This window comes from Channa argus, chromosome 4, assembly GCF_033026475.1.
Source record: "Channa argus isolate prfri chromosome 4, Channa argus male v1.0, whole genome shotgun sequence".
Lineage (NCBI taxonomy): Eukaryota > Metazoa > Chordata > Actinopteri > Anabantiformes > Channidae > Channa > Channa argus.
Window position 1 is genome coordinate 11,258,867 of NC_090200.1, and position 24,241 is coordinate 11,283,107.

The following is a 24,241-nucleotide window of genomic DNA, read 5'->3' on the forward strand; positions in this document are numbered from 1 at the left end:
GCTCCGAAGTTCGGAGGCCCTCTAGTGGATTGTTTGACAGGAAAACAAAAAAGGGGGCTGTTTTGTATATCGTGGGCAGGCAGCCATTCAGTATGAGCTGTTTGCAGCAGGATCACAAGAGCTGCTCAAACAATATGTCCATTTTTTGACATAGAACTTTATTTTATTTTTTACTTTTTTGTTTTAGTCGCCTGCTTACAACGTATCCGGACATGAAAGAGGGTTTGTTTGTACTGCGCTGATTTGCAAGAATTTAATAAATCGAAGCGACATGAGTGAAGCGATGATAAACTCAGGTAAGTGACCGATAAATCGTAGCGATCATATACTTTAGGTTTATCAGGGCATTTTAAATGCGCAAGAACCAGTTACTTACTCGTAACTTTATTTTTAACTCACACACAAATAGCAAGACAGAAATAAACACACCAAAACAGACTAATTGGCTGCCTTCATATGTGCGTTTGGAGTTTCTATTAGATTTTTTTTTTTCAGTTAATGGGTGGCTGTTTCAAATGTTTCCACATTTAACATTCATTTAATTTGTTTTTCTTATGTGTTCAGGGTCAAAACAGTGGGTTTCCGAATAGGGAACTATGTGATTTGCTTAGGCAATAAATGATAGTCCTTCCTGTAAGTGTTACAGTTTAGTTCAGTAGGACATAGCACAACCAGATGTACCAGTTTGAAAAACTCTGTTTCCAGTCTCCTTGCCCCCTCCTCCTCTTCTTTTGCACTCTTCATCTGTCATCAGGTCAGCCCTCACTGCCTGTTGACATGGGCCATTAGCTGGATTACTGTGCTCTTGTGTGTAGTGGCAAACATAAGCCATGTAATATTTCAACTCCCATATTTCAGGTCCCATTAGACCTTTATAGCAGTTTTACACTAAGCTTTCACTATGCTTAGGATCAATACTGCAGACGTAAAGAGGGCAGCTCCATTGTAGCAACATCTGTCATGCTGAAAATACATCAGATTAACCATCTGGATATTCAGAACATACTTTTACCACTGTGTCAGATTAAAGACATAATTATTGTGTGATTTTTCAAATTTGAAGCTGTATTCCAGCATGTAATTAAAGTTTTAACTCATGTAAAAGGAAGATTTACACAAAATCTGAATTGTGTATTTTTTGTTTTTCTACCCACAGGCATCCACAAGCCCCCTTTGGCCCCTAAACCAAAGCTGGGCCAGCTTCAGAGGCCAGGCCTGTCTCCTGCAACCCCCAACAGGGACTTACTTGAGGTCGTATCTCCTCACACACAAAGGAGGATTAAACCACTACTGGCCCCCAAACCCTGCCTCTCCAAACTCGCTTCTGGTTCGAACTCCAAACCACACGCATCAAAGAGCTGCCACCAAATATCTGTAACAGAGCACCCTCAGACTGTGGGTCTACTTAACTCGCAAAATGGAACACAGCATGAAAACAAAAAGCCAGATTGGGATTATATCATTCCTATATGTCTGTGTAGCCAGAAAAACTGTCAATGTATCACAAACACATCGGGACACATGAACAAAATGGAGAAAGATTTCAAAACATTGCACAGGGAAAAAACTGAAGAAAACAGAAATCTTCATCTTTCATCTCAGGGAACTGTGGACAACAATGGTGATAGAACAGACAATACTAAGAGCCAGGTGATGAGCACTAATCCTCCGCAAAATGTTTGTGTACAGTCTGTCTCCACCAATTCCCACCTTAGTAACCCTAAACCTCTAGGAGAGACCCTTACTTTGGACAAAGGTCTCGGTAGAAACATTGATGTCTCCAATCCTGTGGTGAATGTTAGGCCCTCTCTCCCTTACAGAACATTGAGCGATGAGCTAAATGGTAACGTGATACCTCAGAGTGCACCTGGTCTAGGACGTGAGGAAGATGCTCCTGGCTCAGAACAAATATCTTGTGTGCCCCAGCCCAAATTAGTCCCAGCAGTTCCTAGGAAACCCCTCCCTGTACCTAAACCACGGAAACCCACGACAGCTGTTCGAGCCCTTCAGGAAAAGGTGGAGGAGGATAGACAGAAGACTCTAAGCCAGAAAGGGAGGGAGACGAACGTCAGAGAGGTGATGGCCTCATCAGAGGGGAAGAGCAGCTCATCCCTGTCTGTCAGCGTACCTGCTAATGAAAACAAGCAGCAAAATTTTCTTTCTGCAAGAAAAGCCTGTGCTCCACCTGCCCGAAAACCCAAGAAAAAGCCAACTCTGTCTGCAACTGAGAAAGCACCAACCTCTGCTGCTCAGACACTCGTGAAGGACGTGGAGGAGAAAGATCTGGGCTGGGACAGAAACATTTATGAGATGGACATACAAGGTCACGAGGACACAGAGGTGGAGAAGGAAAAGGATGATCAGGAAGCAGCCTACTACAACATCACACATCACACATCTTCCAGCAGTTTGCTCACGCAGCCGGAGCTCAGCCAACCTCCTGCTATCTGCGTGGCAGCAGAGGAAAACAGGGTGGCCAAGGTAACGCTTAAGAAGCCCCAGAGGCCCAGCCACCAGATGGACCAGTCACAGAGGAGTAAATTCTCTGAGGAGAGCGACAGACAATGTGATCAAGAGAAAAGGCAGGTCGCTCCTTTACAAGATTTTGAGGAGGCTGTAAAAAGGCAGCTGGATTTACCTCCACATGAGAAAAAAGGCAGAACAGCTGAAATCATCAAGCCTTCTCTGTCGAGGCTGGGCAAACAGAGAGCTAAGTCGTTCTCTGTGGCTGACCTTGTTCATGCTGAGGTGCAAAGGAAGAACTCTTTCTGGAATCTGTTGGACTTAAAGTTCTCTGTAAGAAGTTCAAAAGTAAAAGGAGGCGATAGCTCAGACTCCACTGCAAATGAGGGTGAACAAAATGTCTGCAAGGACCCAGACAAATGTCAGAACTTCACAGAGCAAATCAGGGCCCCACGTAAATTCTCATGCCCGATAATTGGAGTGGAGCAAAGCGTGGATGGAGATGAGTTTCCCCATGAAATGGAGGAAGCTGGTTACTATGAGGACATCTGCTACTATGAGGACATTCGAGAGTACATGAACGTACAAGTGGGAACGGCACAGCCATCTCCTTGGGCCTCCCTCTCGCAGCCCACAGCCTGGGACAGCCAGCTGTACAATGATGAGGGCATTTATGAGGAGCAGGAACCATACGTGTGCTTTGATAAAAACACCGGACAGCAGCAGAATCAGACACAAACATCTTATGACAGGTAGATTATATCCTGTCGTTTCTGACTCTCAGTGCACGACATTCTAAATTTACCTTTTAATAACTATTTATAATAGGTGATTGCTCTCCTTTTCTAAAAAAGAGTACAGGACAACACCTTGAAACCAATCATGTGTCAAATATCTAGTTAATGAGTGTCAATGAGACACTCAATGAGAGTGCCAATGTGTCATCTATTGTAGTTCCTTGTCAGGGTAGTTTGACAAGTGTGATGGCAGGCATGTTTGGAAAGCCTTTAATGTGTTGCTGTAATGTTGGTGGACCTGGTTATTTACCTTCCTCCTTAAAAGGTAATGGTGTTTTCACCAGTGCATTACAGCTAAGCCGTGTTTCTGTATTTTTTCTGAGCCTACAAAGGCACCTACATTTTAAAAGTGTGTTCATTTCTTAAGGGTCTATAGGTTTGCTGTACTAATTAATAAATAGAATTATATTGTAGTGGAAATTTATTCTCTCTAGGTTCCTGTAATGCAGCATTATTATGTTGTCAGCAGTTTTATTTGAAACGGCTTGTTTCTCTAAGAAATGCTCTTTATGAAACTGTTGACAATAAGAGCTGTTAGTAAAGCAGGCTATCCACGACTTGTTTTTTGCCACAAGACAGTGCCGTTATTGTCCTAGTGGCTTTCGGCTTGTGCCTTCAGGCGTTGCCACAGTGGAACGTGTTCTGCACTTTGATTTGGTATGAGTTTCTACGCCGGATGCCCTTCCTGCCGCAACCCTCCCATTTTTATCCGGGCTTGGGACCGGCATCAAGGTGGCACTTGGTGGCTGGGCGGGGCAACATCTGGTGGGATGTGATTCAAACCCACGGCCTTCTGCATCCCAACCCAATGCTCTACCACTGAGCTACCGGGTCCCCTTGTAAATAATAATAGAATAAATAGAGTTGGAATTTAATTGGCTGAATTAAATTATTTATGTTTTTCTTTCTTGGGCGTTATCAGTGTGCGATTATCTTTTGATGCAAAAAAAAAAAATTGTTGTGTGATAAATGACCAGTAAGCAGAAGTCCTTTGGAAAAATGAGATAAGAGTTTGTGCAACTGTGCCCACAGCTTTACCCGCTGCTTTTCAACAATCACATGTTAAAAACACGCTGGGTAGCCCACAACGACAGATCACACAAAGCTGTAATCATGCAACAGCTATTGTACACATGCCATAGTGTGTGAGACTCACAAAGACTGGCTGGATTAGTTTTAATGCACTGCCTTTTTAGCAGTTTTCTTCAGGGTGTTGTTTCACTTCTAGTGCTCCCTTGGGAAGTTGTGGCATTTTAGATATGTAGTTTTTCTTTGGTGTAGTTTCCCAGTAGTGTTTCGTATTTCTTCAGTTTTTTGCTGTGATCGTAAATCACACGTGTGTGATGATTGGTGGTTTGTGTCTGGTTAGCAGTCGTTTCTGTTGGACTTGGGAATATGTAACTAAACTGCTGCTTACATGAGGCACACAGCTGGACAAGGGCTAGTGATATGTGACAGTGTGGATAATTATCATATTTCTTTTTCCCAGCTGTGTGAAACACTCCCTTTCCTGTGTGTTGTTGTTTTTTTTTTCAGCTCCCACTTGGTCACAGCAGGAAATGCTCAAACACTGTTGCAGTTTTTCTTTCAGAAAGAGATACTGATACAGATACCGCGGAAAAACTAAATGCTGACAAGGAGTTTTTTATTTCAACTATCATTATTATTTCTTCCTTTAAATAACCACTTTATTCTAATCAAGTGTCATGTAAATATTTAAAGGCATATCATTGTTTGCAGTTATTACATTTTTTTAATGTATAAATCCCTACAGCTGCTTCTGCTTGTTCACTGTACAGAATCTTTCTCAACTCTTCTCTGACCCTAACATCCTGCCCTTCTAACAGTAATGCTGTCTATGAGGATGTTCCACCACTTGGCGAAGGCCCCTTGGATGATGATATCATGCCCAACACCTCAGAGGAGGAGGAGGATGAGGAGGATGGCAGCTCCACCTCAAGTAAAGGAGAACCGGAGCAGCCAGAAGGGAGTACGGTGAGGAGAGCAGACACATCATGATTTATGACTTTAGTCCCAAATTGTGCTCAGAAATATTTCCTGGAATCCTCTCACAGGATTTGTTCCATAAGGGGTTGGACAGATAATGACCTTGTCTCCTGTGAAGGAGAATTTTCTTTTTTGCTTCAACTCTTTGCTCTCTCATTTTCATTGACCTCATGTAGAACAGCTGTGTGTTGTAATAAATAGCATTTATTAGATAAGCTACACATATTTGAAAAGTATTTAATCTCAAAAAGTCTTGCAATAAATTCTCCTCTGTGGAGAGGATAATGCTCAGTTCTTGCAGAAATTATCGTAGTGAGTTTTATTGAACTATAGGATCATTTTGTTTGCTGCAGATTTTGATTGTGTCTTTGTTCAAGTGCATTGATTTATACTCACGTTTTTCTATTATTTTGTCCACCTCACCTAATGTTATGGCTGAATAACAAAGCTTTCTCCCTTTATAATTTTCAGTTCCAAAAACTACATCCTCCTAAGTAATCATAAAGTTGAAATCAACACTTCTCTAAAACAATCTAAACATTGTTACCTTCATGAAAGGGGAATTAACTTCAGCTTATTTTTACTTCGTGTACCTAATAAACTGGCAATTTGGTGTACTGCACCATGATGCACATGTATGGTGCATTGTGTATCTACTGTGTTTAGTTTTGTTTATTATATTATATCTTTAATATAACGTCTGCTTTTTCGCCTTTTGTCAGACACAGAACGGACAAAAGAAAAGCAAAATTCACCACATCGCTACAGAAATCATGTCCTCAGAGACTGTGTAAGTCTTATCTTTTTTTAATCTTCAGATACACATTTGTTCAAATTATAAAAATAAACATTTTGTAACTTGTTGCTAGCGGTACTTAGTCATGTAGCTAGTTTGCTTTTATTTGCCCAGGTTTTCTCCAGGTAACACCATTAATGATTTACGAAAGTTGCCATAAACAGTTTCAAAGAGTCTGTTTCTCATTTATAAAATTGGAACTGACAACAGAGACTTGTGTACTATTAAACGCAAAGACTTTGATACTGTTTTTGGAAAGACGTGAAGTGCTGACATTTTAATTTGTTAGCATCATAAACAAGACTCCATTCTGCCATGTTGTGGTGGGTGGAGATACATCTCTTAGGTCCCTGGCTTATAAAACCCAAGTTATTAGTATGACTAGATAACACCAACTGGGGCTGTTTTCTTGTTCTGGGAGACCAGTAACTCTACTTTGGTGCTTTACTCATCCATTATGCTTATGAAATTTTCCCATTCTTCACTTTAGGTTTGTTGATGTCCTTAAGCTGCTTCATGTTGTAAGTATCCTCACACACTATCATGTTAGTAGCTTCACTCAAACAAGTCGCAAATTAAGTGTGACAAGAGCAGAGACTTGTGCGATTCTGTATGTTTTATCTAGTGTTAGTCCACTGTGTGAGCCCACATTCTTCATATGAGTTTGATTATGCTAGCCACAGGGGCACACCCCATACAGGATTAGACTGTGTGTAGACCCAACAGGCCTCAGTCTAGCCCGCAAGGCTCACATTCCTCACGATTTTCTCCGGCTTTTCTTTGCCACAACGATATGACAGTATCACTACAGTTGTTCAGATTGGGAACAGTCACATTGTTTCCTTGTGGAACTTTGAGACATTTCATCGGCAGCAAATCAAAGTCGTGAAAATCATATGATGATCCGGTTCCCTGTGTGTAATTTGCTCAAAGTCCTTCTGACATGTGACACAACCTAATATAAGGTACAGAAGGAAGCGTGTGTGTGTGTGTGTAAATATACACATTGATTAGCCAACAATGATACTGTCTGGTGTTAATGGTTGATCCATGTCAACCACAGGATTAAATTCAAGTCAAGTTGGCACTTTGAGACAAAGACACTAAAGCAGAAAATCTAAGAACTTAAAATCTTAAGTATTTAAATTACAAAAGACAAGATAGGATACACAAATTCAGTAGGATTCCTGGTTCCCACATGAATAAATGTACAAAATTTGTGCATCCAATAGTTGTCCACAGACAGACCAACATTATTGTTACTAGCATTAAGAAAGATGTAAAAAAACAAAAACATTTTTGCTGTAAAATCAGGAAATAAGTACTTTATCAAACGCAAGTAGGGACAAGCTGCATTATGAATGCAATCCTAAAGGGAAGTGGTTAGATGTGTAACATACATAAGATGTTACACTACCAGAGATTACTGGTCAAACCGGGCTGCTAAAAGTAGTTTTTTTTAATTTTTAAAATTTTCACAAATGTCAACAACAGTGTGACAAAAGGAGAACGCAGTGGCACTGAGTCATAAGTGATGTATCCTCACTGTAGAGTGCAGACAGGAAGAGCTTGAGTCTTCATAGACTGTGGAGGAATGAATCCAGTAAGAATCATGCCAAGAATGTGGAGGTGACTTAGTGTTTGTTCATTCTTCATCTCTGCCAGGCAGCCAGCCAGCTTTCCACAAACTAATAAACACGGATTTGTTGATTTTATCTTTTTAATCTTATTATTAGCTTTACTGGGCTCTCCTCTATGTTCTATTGCCATCAGACAAAAAAAAACAAAAAAACAAAACCTCTGTATCCAAATGATTTCACATTGAACAATAGATAGTAACACCATTAACTTTTAGCTTGATGATGTAAACTACTGTATCTTGTTTGGAGTCCAAAGAATAATCAAAGAATGATCTTCCAAACTGAAAATGTTAATTTGTGCCCATTTCACATTACTAAACAAATATTCACTCAGGCAGTCTGTATTGTAATCTTACCTACAGTAGCTTCTGAATTATCCATATTTTTAATATATCCATTTAAATGCATTTCTACATGAGCCTCCTCCTTCACTGTCTGCTGCTTTAATAGGAAGTGATTACAGGTTAACCACAGGGGCTCTACTAGGTTTCCAGTCAGTAAGCAGTTTTAGTTGCCACATGTCCCCATAAACCACCAAAAAAACCCAAGATCATCAGAAAGACTAGCAAAAATGGTACCCTCAGGCTCTTCTGTGCTGCTTCCTTAGTCTTGTTTCGCTGTATCCTGGAAATTTGGAGGTGTTTTAATAACGGTTAGGTATGTGTAGGTCACGGCTCAGCAGCACTTCTCTTTATCTTCTTGAAGTTCCTGCAGCTTAGATCATTTGTAGTGTTGCTTCTCGTTGCATGATTTTTTTAGAGCAGATGTTCAATTTCTTATGCCGATCTTTAAAAACTCTGGGTATCCCCCCTATGTTTGATTACCTGACCTACAGGACTTCCGCGGTGCGGTCTCCAAAGCATCTCTTCAGAGTGGCAAACCTGTGATCGAGGAGCGGCTCCTCAATCAGATCCTGTACTACCTGCCACAGCTCTACGAACTCAACGAAGACCTGCTCAGAGAGCTGAAGCAGAGAGTGGCCAAATGGTAAAATCATAAAAACTTCGTCTTTGTTTCAGTGGTTTCCCTGTTAGTGATTCAAAGAGCATATACACATGAACCTACACTATATGGTTGAATGTATGTGGACTGTGCACATTTGCTGTGGGTTCTTTTTACAGCTTCATATTGTAAATCTTAGCCTAAAATTCAGCTCTATTATATTCAATATTGATGATTAAAAAAGGTCAAGAGCCACTTGAATAAAGATTTTGAATATTATGCATGTGTACTTTTTATCTGAGAACCCTAAAAGAAACACAACCAATGTTTTGAAATGACCAAAAAAAATATGGTTTTCAAAGTCCGGTATTTCAGCAAAGCTGTATGATACACTGTATTTGGCGTATGATATGAATTGAGACAGTCTCACTTCAGTATGTAGTGTTTTCATTCAAAGAGAAATTGTGGCCTGCTTATTACACACAGTTCACAGTGTCTGAAGAAAGCAACTCTGAAATCAAAACTCAACTTAAATTATGCTAACATGAATTAGAGTATTAAAATATCTATTAGAGTCATACGGTTTCACTCTGTGACTCTGTAACACACTCTTTCATTCTCTTTCTTCTGTACACAGGGATGACAACTCACAGCTAGCTGACATATTCTTAAAGAAAGGTCCTTATCTAAAAATGTACTCTACTTACATCCGCGAGTTTGAAAAGAATGTGACTTTACTGGAAGAGCAGAGTAAGAGGAACCCAGCGTTTGGTGTTGTAGTGCAGGAATTTGAGGTGAGCGTGCTTGCTTGACTTGTTTTCCCTGGCTGAATGGCTGCTTTTTGGGCTAATAAAGCTTCATTGTTTATGTGTTTGTTCCTGAAAATTGTGTTCTGTCTAAAGCTTGTCATTCTTTGTCCAAGGCCAGTCCACGTTGTGCCAGCTTGGCTCTGAAGCATTACCTCCTGAAACCTGTTCAAAGAATTCCTCAGTATCAGCTGCTGCTTACAGGTAGAGTCAAATACGCAGCATTTAATGGTAACACATGTTTTCAATCTTTACACATTTGAAAGGCAAGCTTTATTTAAAACCAACTCCCTTTGTCATTGTAATTATGGACTCATAAATAGTGAAGGTGTGTGATGTCTCTTTTTAGGCCTCTGGCTGCCCTCTGGTGGCCAGAAAGACAAATTAACTTGGAATCTCCCTCTTGCTTTTTCAACCTTCATATAACAAGATCTTTGAAGTACAGCAGCAATCAGATTTGGTGACATAACAAAGGCTCAACCATGAGTGGGCTTAAATGTGAAGAATGTTCCTCATGTCACTCTTGTATAATTACATTATATAATCCCATACAGACCTTTTGATCCAGGATTTTGCTTTTGGATTACATTCCAGGAATTTACTATACAGCTCTGTGTACAAAGTAGTTTTTGTTTGTCTTGTTGTTGACCCTCACTTTGATTTTCTTTTTTTTCTTTCAGACTATCTGAAAAACCTGCATGAGCATTCGAACGACTACAAAGACACACAAGGTAAACCTTTTTATACTTGTATACTGGCCTCCATGGAATAGACCCATTGCCTGCTGTGTAAACATTTTACCTTTAACACTTTTTTTCCCACATAGCTGCTCTTGCTCTTGTGAAAGAGGTGGCCAATCATGCCAATGACATTATGAAACAAGGGGTGAGGAAAATCATGACATTCTCTTATCATTTGAACAAAATGCTTAATACTGGTTGCTAATGTCCACTTACTTTTGAAATGCAGGATAACTTTCAGAAGCTGATCCAGGTGCAGTGCAGTCTGAATGGCCAGCATGAAGTAGTCCAGCCTGGGAGGGTAAGGCTTTAGACATGTTACTTGGGGTTTTTTAGTTATTAAATTGCTGATGAGTAACAATCTCATGGTCATGGAGTAGTAGATATTTAAAGGATCGTTTTGTACTATTTGAAGGATTAGCCCATGTTCACTCTTGATGTTTCTAAGTGTTATTAAAGGTTCCCTTTGTCTTGTTTACATGGTTGCAAACACATTTGAAACTCAAAATTAATGTCACTAATTATCAAATTTAAATTATTAGCGGATAAGACATTATTAAACATATCCTAATAAACCATATATTTCCATTGTATAATAATTTCTATGATGGCAAGAAATCATATTTTCTGAATTACTGTACTATTAGCTGTTTTTTAAAATAATTTATTAAATGCAGTGGTTCATTTTAAAGTTATGTAACTATGGTTCTCTATCCATTATCTACACCACTTCTCTGTAATTAGGGGAATTCTGGTGTTCACCCTAAGACTAAAGGTTCTCGACCCTTGTCCTCAAGGACCCCTGCCCTGCTTGTTCTCTAACTTGCCCACTCCTGATTACCTGATCAGGTGCGTTCAGTCAATCAGGAGCTGGAAGATACCATCTTAGATGTGGAGTGGAGAACCTCACTTTAAATGAATGATTTCGTATCCTCCAGCTTCTGTTTGACAACCCAGGCAGTAAAAGGGGGTACTTGAAGACAAAGGCGGAGGACCACTGCCCTAGAAAAGCTGCTAGTCTATCTGAGGGCTGACCTATAAAGACAGGCAGCCATTTATCATTGCACTATCTACAGGTTGGTATGTCTTTTGGCTGTGGAAGGAAGCACGCACAGGGAGACCGTGCAAACTCCACACAGAAAAGCCCATCACTCCAACAGGATGCTGCTCCATCATTTTTCTCCCTGAGATACTGTGAACCAAACACGAATTCATGTTTTCTTGTGGCATTTTTGTGCTCCAGATCTTCCTTAAAGAGGGTACCCTGATGAAACTATCGAGGAAGGTCATGCAGCCAAGGATGTTCTTCCTGGTACAGTACATGTCTAACTCTACCTTCTCATGCACCATGCTTGTGCAACATGATCACAGTAACACTTACGAAACTGACTGTCACCTGCCTCAGCCAGTTTGCTGTTCACTCTCCTACACTCACGTAGGCCAAAATGTTTTCTGTGTAGCTCATTTTAGCTTCCCTAGGTGTTCTGAGGTCAGTACTCAATTATATCAACTAGAACACGTGGTCTTATGTTGCCCAACATCCTCAGGAAGCTGCTCTGAGGTCAAGGCTAAACAGTTATTGAGTTATGTACCTAACTTTTGTAGTTGCTCTTTATTAAACAATTGGAGACTAATAAAAACCAAAACTAAAACACAAGACTTTTTTTTTTGAGAAATGTTTTCCTAAACTCGTTTGTAGTGTATGTGGAAGACAGAAACAAGAGAGTCTAAATACCTCTTTATTTGTCATTTCTCCTTTTAGTTTAACGATGTGTTGCTGTACACCACTCCCGTTCAGTCGGGCCAGTACAAGCTAAACAACAAGTTGTCTCTAGCTGGGATGAAGGTGGGAACTTCTCTTTTCATTTCTATGCACTTTTTACCATATCTTCAATATAGATAATATTAAAAAATAATTTAAATAATTACAGGTTAGCAAACCAAGCCAAGAGGCCTATCAGAATGAGCTAACCATTGAGAGTGTGGAGCGCTCCTTTATCCTCTCTGCAAGGTAATCGTCAGTTGAATATTTAAAAAGTGCTGTTTCATAATTTAGTACATAATGTAGTTCTGTAGTCACACTTTTATTTTCTCTCCCTGCAGTTCAGCAATAGAGCGAGATGAATGGCTTAAAGCCATTTCTACAGCGATCAGTGACTACACCAAGAAGAAAATCAGTTTTATATCTGGAAAGCCTCCAGAAGAAGTAAGATAAGTTGTTTCCTGTTTGCAAATGAGTTGGTGATCAGAACTTGTCCGTGCTTCAGCAGCAAGCAATTTTATTTACTTTCTTACTTACTTACTTACTTACTTATATCCAGGTGGAACTGAGTGATGGTGATGATGGTGCTCCTCTGGGAACCAAAGCTCCTATATGGATCCCTGACCCACGGACTACCATGTGTATGATCTGCACCTGCGAGTTCTCCCTAACATGGAGGAGACACCACTGCCGTGCATGTGGAAAGGTGAAGTAAAAAAAGGTTATCGAATTTGGAAGAAATAGTCTTTCCCTTTTAATATAAATGTAATTTCTGAATTATTCTTCATCAAAAAGTGAGGACAAATAAAATTGCTTATTAAAAGGCTTATAAAACAGTAAATGAAAACAGACCAAATTAAATGTTAAAACAGTTAAAACATTAGTTTTATTTATAGTTTTTGCTATGTGTTTTTATTAGGTGGTGTGCCATTCATGTTCCTCTAACAAACATCGTCTTGAATACCTAAAGAATGAGATGGCACGTGTGTGTGACCAGTGTTTCCTCAGTCTTCTGCAGCAGAAAAGTAAGAGTAACTTTCTTACATTTTTTTCACAATCCAACAACACATCCTTCTGTTGGTCAGGCTAAATCATCACTGTGTTTTAGAACAATTAACCTTTTTTATTCTGTGTATTTTGTATGTATTAATTAGATGAAAGGTCCCCATCAACAGCTCTATCCCCTGGAAACAGGGCGACCTTTGCTTTCTCCAGAAAGCAGAAAAAGATACCTGCAGCCCTCAAAGAGGTGACTGGATCTCTGTCCTAGGCACTTTATGCACTTTATGTCGTTTATGAGGACCAGTTATCTGATTAGATGTGTTTTTACTTGTTTCAGGTGACAGCGAACACAGACAAGCCGTCCATGAGTGGGTATCTGCAGAGGTCAAAGGGCAATAAAAAGCAGGTCAAGAGGCTGTGGTTTGTGATAAAGAACAAGGTGTTGTACACATACGCTGCAAGTGAGGTAAGATCTCTTACGCATCTGTGTCATTTTATACAGTGGTGCTTGCAATTTGTGAACCCTTGAAAATTTTTCTCTGTTACTGTCACTATAAAATATCACATTTGCTATTCTTTAACAAAGCTTTGGTATAACAACTTGTTGGTTTTTATATTGGTTATTGTTTTATTCAAATCAAAAATTCTAAAGGTTTCACAGGACTCTAACATGCCTGTGAGAATAACACTAGTGTTGAAAATTTTTCCATTTGTGCAAAATCTGCCTGACAGTCGACTGGTGGAGTCCAACCTCTTTACAAATTGTTTTGTAATCCTTTCCAGTCTGGTGAGCACCAATAACTCATCTTCTAAGGTCTTCAAAAATTGCTTTTTGTGAGTCATGACACACTTCTGAACTTGTGTTGTCAGATCAGACTGATAGTAAAGACCGATATTTCTCTTTTCAAGTAAAGCAAGTCCTTCCAGACTCCCATAGCAATTGTCACTGTCGTGATTGAAACATTACTCACCTTAAAATGAATTGTAAAATGATGTTCACATATTTTTCCACACTCAAATAAGTAAGATTTGGTTGTAAATTAATTAATTAGTGTAATTTTACAACATTTGTTTAATTATTTGCCCTGTATCTAGTTTTAGGACTTGCATGAGAATCTAAGCACTTTTGAAGAGTTCACAAAAGTTTAAGCACAACTGTAATTGGAACAATAGAAACAGATATACAGAATGTCTAAAACTTGTCTTTTATTGTGTCTTCATGCAGGACGTTGCAGCCTTGGAGAGTCAGCCCCTATTAGGATTTGTGTTGAAAGTAAATTCATCTCAGAAGTTGCAGTTTGAGCTCTACCACAAAAACATACTTTATTACATTTTTAAAGCTGACGATGTCCAAACAGCCCAGAGGTGAAGTATTATTAGGGATGCTAGTTGCTACTTTGTATGATTGCAGCAATATTAATACTAATGTTTTAATATGTATTTCTTTCTTTTTTTTTAACAGATGGATCGAATCATTCAAAGAAGCCACAGTGCTCGAATAATACTTGCCAGTGTGGGAAAATATATCTGAAAATGTTTTACCTCAGTGTTCTCTACATTCTGCATAAAGCATATGGAGTCACCATTATTACCTGGATTGAATAATCCCAGCATATCATTTTATTGGTTTCATCAGATTTACTGTAGGAATCATGTACATTGTTTTAGAGCACTCCTGTGGAGATGTTAATTACCCTATTATTTTTATATGTTCATATGAATTTTCTCCTCCAGGATTTTTGACTTAATTAACAAGTAGATGTAGTTATGCGGGCTTTTATTCTTTGAAGTAATGTAATTTTCTGATATGCTATATGAATAGGACAGATTTGTTCATCAAAAGCCATTATTCAGAGATTTGTAAATAAAACTGTTGTTATATTTTGATTCACATTCACCCAATAATGTTCAGAGATCAAAACAAATGATGTGGATGTTTGGATGTTGAGAATCAATTACTTTTTTCACATTTATAGAACACACTTAGCACTTTTACTGCTTGGATAAGAAACCATCACTGTACATTATTAAGCCTTTCTATAACAGTGTTTCACACAAAGTTTTAATAGTATATCAGGGGAATAATCACTGTTTGGATTTGCACCATAATGTTAACTGCGCTTATGTCACTTAAATGGCTGTACATATAAACACCAAAATATAATTTGTAAAAATAAATGAAATATCATCAAAGCACCATTACATGATTTTTTTACTTCTTATATTCTGTCACAGTAATAAATGTACATTTTATTGTGTTTTTTTTTTTCTTGGTCAGTTGTAAAATGAGGTAACAGACCATTTGGCCACATAATTGAGTAAAAGTGCAATGTGCTTTATTATTTCGCAAAAGCTGTAATAATTTATGCAAGTACTCATGTCACTGTGGCAAATGGCAAATAAAAAACAGCTTTTGTACAGACTTTGAGATCACGTCCATTTCAGTGGCCTGTTGCAGACCAACCAGCATATTTTCAACTGTGGAGCTTTATTTGGCGGTGCTCTTATGCTATGAATTTGTTATAGTAGTAACCCTACCACTCCTTCCCTACCAATCCTTGGTTTGCAGATTGTAATTTATGAATTTATCAATGATTAATCAATAATTAGCAATTGTAAGAAAATACTAAGAACAACTTTTTGCTAGCTGTGGATAATCCCAGTGCGGTATGACTCTGCTTGTTTTATCAGCTCTTTAATTAATTAGGGAGCCCTTTCCAGTTGACTGTTTTCAGGAAAATGCACCTGAACAGACCTCATAAGTTCTGCCAGCTGCTGCCACAAGCAATAGACAAGCAAGCATGATGTTGGTATGATTTGCAAATGCAGAAGTCCTACAATTTTTTACTTGGGATTTACTTTTAGAGTGACCTATAACATGTCATTTCATATAATATTATGGCCCCTTTTTGTTGGTGAACCATTTGGTACATGGTCTGCTTTACAATGTTGCTTCCCATTTATTACTTGACACACTAATATGCAACTTGGGGCTTAGCTTTTTAAGATACATCAAAATGTAAGCAGGAGGGATCAGGAGTCAAACCATTGGCCCTGTTTTCTATGAACAATTGCTCTACCAACTGAGCTGCAGTTGCATTGTTTTTAAATGATCAACTATAGCTTTACAAATTTGTTATAAAATATTAATAAGCCAGGGTCAGAGGACTGTGGAAAATACTCTGCACAACACTTTCTTGTATATTTAGCTCTATCCAGTTGACTGTTTGACAGCTTATCTTCTGGGTGCAGGATGTGGACCACAGTATGTTTATAAACTGCCTAAAACAATTGTAAACGTATTAACTTACAACCTCATCTGATCTTTATGTTTAAATTTTAAAAGATAAAAGTGAGAACTGTATTATACCAATGGGAAAATTGCTTAGCATTGTTACAGCTGCTCTCTGCACAAACAGAATGGAAAATTGTAGTCTACAAACCTTTCCATCACTATCTGGGGCTAAATCATTTCTCCATCATAAATTGATCACACCCCAACAGTTGTTGGAGCTGGAATTAGATATTTAAAGTTCCAATCAAGACAAAACAACACAGTCAATGTACGTAAGGTTAAATCTGTGTCTGTTACATTTTAGGTAAAGAAGAGAACCAAATGTTTTATTCATAACATTTGATTCTATGAAGGAATAATTATTTTATAAGTCATAGATCTATTCAAATTTGCCTTGTTACAGGCGCCCTCTGCTCCAGACCTAAGTAAAATAAATAAACACACACACAGATATATCTGTCAATAAGAGCCAAGAAAATCTGAATGATAAATGTTTAGTTTAAAATGGGGCAAACTTTATTATTTATTATGTGGTAAACCTATTAATGTCTCACAATAATAAGTTATCATATCTGGAATTAGAAATGTTACAGTGGGTGTCCAGACTTCTTATGATCGTTTAACGAAGAGTAGTCAGTTGCCTGCAATAATAAATGTTAGCAAATTATGGGTTATACAATCCATACTTTCTGCAGCTGTAAATGTTAATGATCTACATGGGACTGCTCTAATTTTTCCTTTAATGCTCTAAGAAAAAACTGAAACCAAATGTTAACATAAATACTGTGCATTGTGACATGTTTACGTTCTGCTTAGGCCATGTGAATAGCTGCTACCTAACTGCGCATGTGCATATTTTTATTGATATAAAAAAGGTCACGAACTCTGACCCTCCCACCAACAGTTAAAATATTGATTGGTTTAAGGTAATATTAGCTGACCTTACTGGTTCTTTACAGGTAAGGAATATATACAGATGTGAATATTTGCAAGGTTCATGAAAGAGACGAGTGTCCAGTAACACAGGAAGGGAGGGAGTGTTCAGTAGGTCTACAGCAGGGAAGCTGTCAGTAGCTAAGCTAGCAAACAGCTAACATAGCTCGTTAGCCTTGTCGTTCGGAGCCCCGCGCATGAAGATTGACGAGGTATTTGGCAAGTATGTAAGAATTGGTGTGGTACTCGCCTCTATATATGGATCCGAGCTTAATGCTACGCGTTTTCGAGACTCTTTTAGCAGTAATTCAGGAGTAAAAATATTGTTACGAGACATGCTAGTTAGCTAACAAGCGTAAACGCCTCAAGCTAACGAAGACAACTGCTAGCTGCTGTGTTAGCATAGCTAACTACTCTTCCAAAATAAGCCGACCCATCGTGCTTGTGAGGGTGAATAATATAACGGCCTGCTCTAGTGTTGAATCATGAACTTCCTTGCTTAAATGCCGATCTATATGAAAGTCCAGTGGAATAATTAATGCGAATTTTGCCAATATGTCATAACCATAGTCCCACCGTACACTCCGCTATTTGGCATCATGGGCCTTGAACCCTAGCATGCTTTAACCCTTCAATGTTGACCTTTCACCCACAGGAAAAGAAATACCTTTATCTTCCGTATCGATTTTGAATAGTTGATTGTCAGGAGCGTGTTTGTGTTATTACTACAGCTTTACACCTCATTTGTTGTCACTCTACAGTGATTTAAAGCCGTATTTTATAACAAGGCCATTACTGCAGTGTCGGGCTAACACCGGCTAGTTTGATTAGCAAAGGCCTGCAATATCATACATCAAATGTTGGTATTTCACTTGCAATTTTATTGCAGATAATGTCAAGCTAATCTCGAATTTAGTAACTTTTAAACATAGTTTAGAAATACACATCATGTTTTGGAAATGTTGAAATCAATATAAAAACAAGAAGAATAAGAGTAACGTTAGCTCAAAGTTAAGTGTTTAGCGTTACAGATCTATTAGAAATTGGAAATTATTTTAATCTGGCTCTGGCTTGTCTGCAAATACCATACGTGCATAAAATCCATATGCTTGTTATGTGGTAAACGTTTTATGAAAAGACTAATTTGGAGATATACTACAACGTTGGTTATCTATAGTCAACAAGTTCATATTAAAGCAACAAAATCTATTGGTAATTAATCGTCCTGAAAAGTATCTTCAGATATTAAGCTCTTTCATTCAATAAAGCTTATTCTTGACATAGACCTTTGCCATCATCCGGAAAATATAGTTTCACTTGATAACATATACCAGTATTACTTTGAGCATTGTAGTTTATTTTCAGTGAATGCTGAATCTTTCAAGATTGGGCTATACATATATATAATATGTGGGTTGCAGATCTACAAATTACACTCTCCAGCTGCTTTTGCAAATTATTTATCTTTTTATTTTCAGATTTAGAAGAAATGCATGTGCTTACAGGTTGAGTTCTACAGACAGATTAGGGAAGTTAAAAAAGTATTGACCTTCAAAAGATTTGTTGATGGTAAGAAGTAAGCCGGTCCTGTCCTTGGACCTGATCTCTGAACTGGTCCAGTTTTGCCTTTTAAACATGTAAAATACCATGTGGGCTCTTTCTACAGCTGTGCAGGCCTGATGGGGCACTGATGTGAAGAGCAGTGGGAGGTTTGTGTAGTATCAGAATGGATGGACAGACTCAAAGAATTCAGCTTGTACCAGCAGACAACAACATTGCATTAGGACACAGAATCCAGGTGATGTGACAGCATGTTGCCATTAGTGACAGTTATTCTGATTCAATAAACACACATATAACTTGTACATAGATTATTGTAACTCTTCTCTCATGCTTTGTGCCTATCCCATCATCACTCTCTGATTTGTGTTTTTAAATTCCAATAGATTGTAACTGATCAACAGACTGGCCAAAAGATCCAGATCGTCACAGCATTGGAGCCATCATCCCCTGGAAAGCAGCAGTTTATCCTAGCAAATGCTGACTATTCTCCTGGTGGGAAGGTGATCCTGACCAAGCAGGAGGGCTCACCCAACAAGGTCATCCTCACTACTCCAGATGGTGCTGGGGTTAACCAACTGTTGTTTGCCTCCCCTGAACTGGCAGGGCAGCAGATTCAGGTACTGCCTAAAGACATTACTGACTTTTTCGAGCCAGTTGCGATATTTAGCCAGCTACACTTACCACCATGTTCCCTGTATTCAGTTATTACTTTGTCTAGTGTATTTTTATTTTTTCAGTTTGTGACTGAAGGTTCAGACCAGTCTATTGTGAAGCCGGTTGTGGAGTACTGTGTTGTTTGTGGGGATAAAGCCTCAGGTTGGTATTATGTTTTATTTGTTTACCACATTATTTTTCAGTAATACACAGATGAGCTAATGTTCAGCACTGACATCCTGATTTCTATTTTCTCTCAGGACGTCATTATGGAGCTGTCAGCTGTGAGGGCTGTAAGGGTTTCTTCAAACGTAGCATTAGGAAGAATCTAGTATACACATGTAGGGGCTCAGGAGAGTGTGCCATCAACAAGCTCCACCGAAACCGCTGCCAGTATTGTCGACTGCAGCGCTGCATAGCTCTGGGCATGAAACAGGATTGTAAGACTAATATTCTGTGGATACTGTTTTGTATATTCTGTATGTACAGTTATGAGACATGATTGACATGTGGCGTAGCAGTATCATCAAACATGAGCAGCTATCGCACGACTCATTCAGTGACTACAATTTTTCATGCGAGATGAATAAAATATAACTAAATCAGAAATGCCTTTTTCTTTTAGCTGTGCAGTGTGAGAGGAAGCCTGTTGAAGTGACAACCAGAGAGAAATCTGTCAACTGTGCAGCCTCAACTGAGAAGATCTACATTCGGAAGAACTTGTGTAGTCCTCTGGCTGCCACACCCACTTTTGTATCTGATAAGGAAACTGCCAGGTACTGCCACTTTATAAAATAATGCACAAAATTTTCAGTGTATTAGATATAACTGTACAGCCCATAAGGCAATAAATAGCCCTGTTATAAATAACACCTTGTTCAATTTGTTATTATCATGTTGAAAGCATGTATTAGTTGTCTTTGAAAACACAAAAAAATAATGTAAGCACCATCACTACTTCCTCGAAATTAACAGAGTTGAATGAGTCCCTAGTTGACTTGTTGTTTGTCCAATATAAATTTAAACAAGAGGGGTATTTTGTAAACGGCATTGAAATTGGTTGAATTCAATTAGGCTTTACATGTGAAACTAATAAACTCGTAAAACCTTTGAGCCAAGAAGCCCAGCTATTTTTTAAATCTACTTTAGAGATATTTATTACACTGCATGGCTCCATATTGCATAACGTTAAGTGTAAGATGTCGACTTTCTAACCGCAGGTCAACAAGTTTGCTTGAGTCAAGTATGTTGCTCAATATCCAACAACCCTTCTCCAAGCTGGAAAATACTATCTTGATCCCTGCATCTCCTGAAAAGGTAACACTGATGGTATCAAGTTACAATAAATACAGTGAATTGGCTACTTACAATTAATGAAACAATTATTGCTTTTCCACTAAAAGTATATGTATCATAATATGTGGGTTGTGGAAAAATTTTGGTTGTCTCTAGAAATAAATAAATGATGACCCCTTTTTCTAACTCAAAGCCGTAAGGCTGTGAAAGCAAATTTAAACTTCAAATACTTATTCAAGTACGTTTAATGAGGATCTTCCCCTTCTCTGCAGGATGACCAATCTCAAGGTGACCTCAGTACACTGGCAAATGTAGTGACATCCCTGGCCCATCTCAACAAGACCAGGGAGACAAGTGAGAGTGAAAATGACGTGATGGGAGTTGAGACACTTAGCAATGGTGACAGCTCAATGACAGACATCCAAGGAGATGAGCAAAGTGATATCACTCGGTGAGCAGATGTTATATAGAATAAGAAGGCTTTAACACTGACCCGTAGTTGTCTCTGAATAGGTTGAGATTAACAGGAACACTAGAATGGAACCCAGGGGGCTGTTTTTTCTGTTTGTCACAAAGCTTTAATAGAATTTCCTGTAGGGCCATGTGGTTTCAGAGGCCGCTCTAAAGGACTTAATTAGATTGGCCAATAGACATCAAAAGTGCACCATCACTGCAGTCTTGTCTTTCAGTTATATCCTGATTTTGTTTTTGTTTGCCACATCTTACTTATCTTATTTAATGTCTAACTCAAAACATACGAGTCTTTCACAGTGAGCATTTGTTTACATTATTTGTGTATCATTAGAGCTTTTGACACACTGGCCAAAGTTCTGCAGCCTGGTGATGGGTCTGCAGGGGACTCATTAGAGGCCACTATGCAGCTGATGTCAGGGGACCAGTCAGGTCCTGTTGTGGAGTTAGAGGGACCTCTACTCTGTGACAGCCATATCCCGTTCAAGGTAAAACCACTGATATTGACCGTGAGAATTAAATCCAACAAAAAAGTACTGCTTATTTTTATTCAGCTACACATTTTCGGACTGACATGTAACAGCTCCCCTTTCTCCTTATATTGTGCTCCTACAGCTTATGATGCCTTTGCCTGTGCCAGAGTACCTCAATGTCAACTACATCTGTGAATCAGCTTCGCGCCTACTTTTTCTCTCTATGCACTGGGCTCGCTCCATACCTGCCTTTCAAACCCTTGGGTAAGCTTTTGTCACAAGATCTTTAATTTTTTAGTTAATATGCCTTTTTACATTGTGGTATTAGACTCTAGTGTTACATGTAAAGTGGTTATTTTCTCTACTAAATGTAACTTAATTTTACAGTGGCCAAGACAATGACATTAACTTGATGAAAGCCTGCTGGAATGAACTGTTTGCCCTTGGTCTGGCACAGTGTTCCAATGTTATGAATGTTGGTACCATATTAAGTGCCATTATCAGCCATCTTCAGACCAGCTTACAGGAAGGTAGGAGGGCTCCTCTAACAGAATACAGAGTCAGAAGCTCAAACAGTTTTTATCATGTGATGCTAAGCAGAAAGCATGTAAACCATGAAGATTGATAAGCCAGCAGTTTAAATGTGTCACATTTTTTTTGTGGAACTTTTTGCTAAGAATTATAGTGATGTTTCTTGTCTTAAACAGATAAGCTGTCACCAGAGCGAGTTAAACTAGTAATGGAGCACATCTGGAGGATGCAAGAGTTCTGTAACAGCATGTCTAAGCTGTCCCCTGACTCTTATGAATATGCCTACCTCAAAGCCATCATTCTCTTCAGTCCTGGTGCATATACAGCTCCTCCACTTTACAAAATAAGAATAAATAGTTCAGGTTCTCTTTGTAAAATAACATAGATCTTTAGCATGCTGAAATTTCTGACCGTGTGTATGTGTTGGTTTTTTACCAGATCACCCAGGCATAGATAATATCCCACAGATCGAGAGGTTCCAGGAAAAAGCCTACATGGAGCTGCAGGACTATGTCACCAGAACGTACCCAGAAGATTCCTATAGGTTAGTAGTGTTTATGTCTTCACTACATTTTGCCAGCTCACTGCAGGAAGGGTAAAGGTCTACTATCGCTGAATTCATTTATATTTAGATGTCCACATTTGGGATGATAGGCTTGCTCCATATATTTAAATGTTATGTCTCCTTTCCTTCTCATTGCTCCCAGGTTATCCAAGCTACTGCTCCGTCTTCCTGCCCTCAGGCTCATAAGTGCAGCTGTTACTGAGGAGCTGTTTTTTGCTGGGCTCATTGGTAACGTGCAGATTGACAGCATCATCCCTTACATCCTCAAAATGGAATCCACTGATTATAATAGCCAGACTGCCTCTGTAGTCTGACAAACTGTGCCATTTATAAAACCAACATTGGACTGAGAAAATTAAACAGACCACCGACCTGAGGGCTCCAAGCACTGGTCACGGAGTGTTCATCGAGTATTTATGACATCCTGTGTGATTTTTATTTTTATTATTTTTTTTTTTTCTCCACTCTTATCTTACTTCTACCGGTGGCTCCTCGGTAACCAGTCAGTAGAGCACAGGTCACAAATAAAATAAACTCCAGGGACAACTGCGCCTGCTAATATCTACCCATTCAGGAGTGAACCTTTGAAACCTGCAAACCGGCTTTTTATTGTACATAGTATTTTATGCTTCTTTGCCTCCAAGCCTTTCCTTTTCTGCAGATCCTGTTTGTACCCTGAAGGAATCAGGATGTTTTTTTTTTCACTTCTTTCCTATATTGTTAAGCTTTTTATTTTCTAATAATTGTGAGGGAAAAGCTTGTCATAATGTGAATTTGATATGTGAGATGTTATTGCTAAAGGTTAGAACCTTTATTTTTTATTTGTTTGCCAATCCAAAGGATTGGGCAGCATCACTTGTCAAGTATTTGACATGATATGGTTCTGAAGTAATGTGTGTGTGTGTGTGTGTGTGTGTGTGTATATAGATTTGTATATAGAATGCACCAGGAAGGTTATAACATGCAGCACTTGTGGATTTCATCTTTTGAACAAATTCATGTGGACAGAAAATGATGGTCAAGTCATTTAAAAATAAAGGCATCTTTCAATCATGTTTCTCGTGTTACACAATTGAGCTTTGATTTGATTGAAAAGGGGGGGTTAATCTCATTATTTACTCAGACTCCTTTATAGTGCTCACAGGAGTCAAGTTGAACTTTTCAGGCTCCGAGTACTGCAGTTGTCGTTTTTTTGGACAACAGCTGTGGGCTATAAAGTCGGAAGCCTAAAATATGTGTTGCGTCCAGCAAGACAGTAATCTCAGTAATGTTGGGAAAAATTAGGGCAGACTGTATTATAACAGTCTTTTTGTGTAGATGAAAATGTTTTTGTAATTAATTTGTGTTGCATTGTTGCAAAAATCCTTAAAATATAAAGAATCAATGAAAAAACAGCGTACGTGACTTCTGCACCAGTTTATCAACTTGTTAAAAAAGGCATTATTTTAGCATCACAGTTTGTGGCATTCAAAGGAAGTGTTGAATGTGCAGCGTTAAGCAGGTTT

The 24,241-nt window shown here is 38.7% G+C and overlaps 2 protein-coding genes across 9 annotated transcripts; both read left to right on the plus strand.

Annotated features, from left to right (window-relative positions):
- The first annotated feature begins 10 nt into the window (after positions 1–10).
- On the plus strand, positions 11–15,256 carry LOC137126003 (FYVE, RhoGEF and PH domain-containing protein 6-like). 2 transcript variants are annotated; one of them, XM_067502353.1, is made up of 21 exons: positions 11–296; positions 1,157–3,215; positions 5,108–5,255; positions 5,990–6,057; positions 6,554–6,584; positions 8,539–8,690; positions 9,283–9,439; positions 9,568–9,655; positions 10,132–10,182; positions 10,278–10,336; positions 10,421–10,492; positions 11,435–11,503; positions 11,954–12,037; positions 12,123–12,202; positions 12,295–12,397; positions 12,513–12,659; positions 12,873–12,978; positions 13,108–13,202; positions 13,293–13,421; positions 13,739–13,789; positions 14,181–14,257. In XM_067502353.1, the coding sequence occupies exons 1-20, from the start codon at positions 272–274 to the stop codon at positions 13,754–13,756; spliced, it is 3,741 nt and encodes a 1,246-aa protein (XP_067358454.1). In that variant the 5' UTR covers positions 11–271; the 3' UTR covers positions 13,757–13,789; positions 14,181–14,257. The 2 variants fall into 2 exon arrangements, with proteins under 2 accessions (XP_067358454.1, XP_067358453.1); XM_067502352.1 differs by lacking the exon at positions 13,739–13,789 and adding an exon at positions 14,418–15,256 and having other exon boundaries at positions 43–296; positions 14,181–14,320.
- A 1,570-nt stretch (positions 15,257–16,826) lies between these two features.
- On the plus strand, positions 16,827–23,793 carry nr2c1 (nuclear receptor subfamily 2, group C, member 1). 7 transcript variants are annotated; one of them, XM_067501500.1, is made up of 15 exons: positions 16,827–17,209; positions 18,662–18,752; positions 18,850–18,981; positions 19,130–19,363; positions 19,484–19,562; positions 19,661–19,840; positions 20,026–20,176; positions 20,621–20,717; positions 20,969–21,147; positions 21,502–21,655; positions 21,783–21,904; positions 22,028–22,170; positions 22,348–22,485; positions 22,610–22,715; positions 22,879–23,793. In XM_067501500.1, the coding sequence occupies exons 3-15, from the start codon at positions 18,910–18,912 to the stop codon at positions 23,048–23,050; spliced, it is 1,827 nt and encodes a 608-aa protein (XP_067357601.1). In that variant the 5' UTR covers positions 16,827–17,209; positions 18,662–18,752; positions 18,850–18,909; the 3' UTR covers positions 23,051–23,793. The 7 variants fall into 7 exon arrangements, with proteins under 7 accessions (XP_067357601.1, XP_067357597.1, XP_067357603.1 ...); XM_067501499.1 differs by lacking the exon at positions 16,827–17,209 and adding an exon at positions 17,239–17,406; XM_067501501.1 differs by lacking the exon at positions 16,827–17,209 and adding an exon at positions 17,240–17,395.
- Positions 23,794–24,241: the final 448 nt, after the last annotated feature.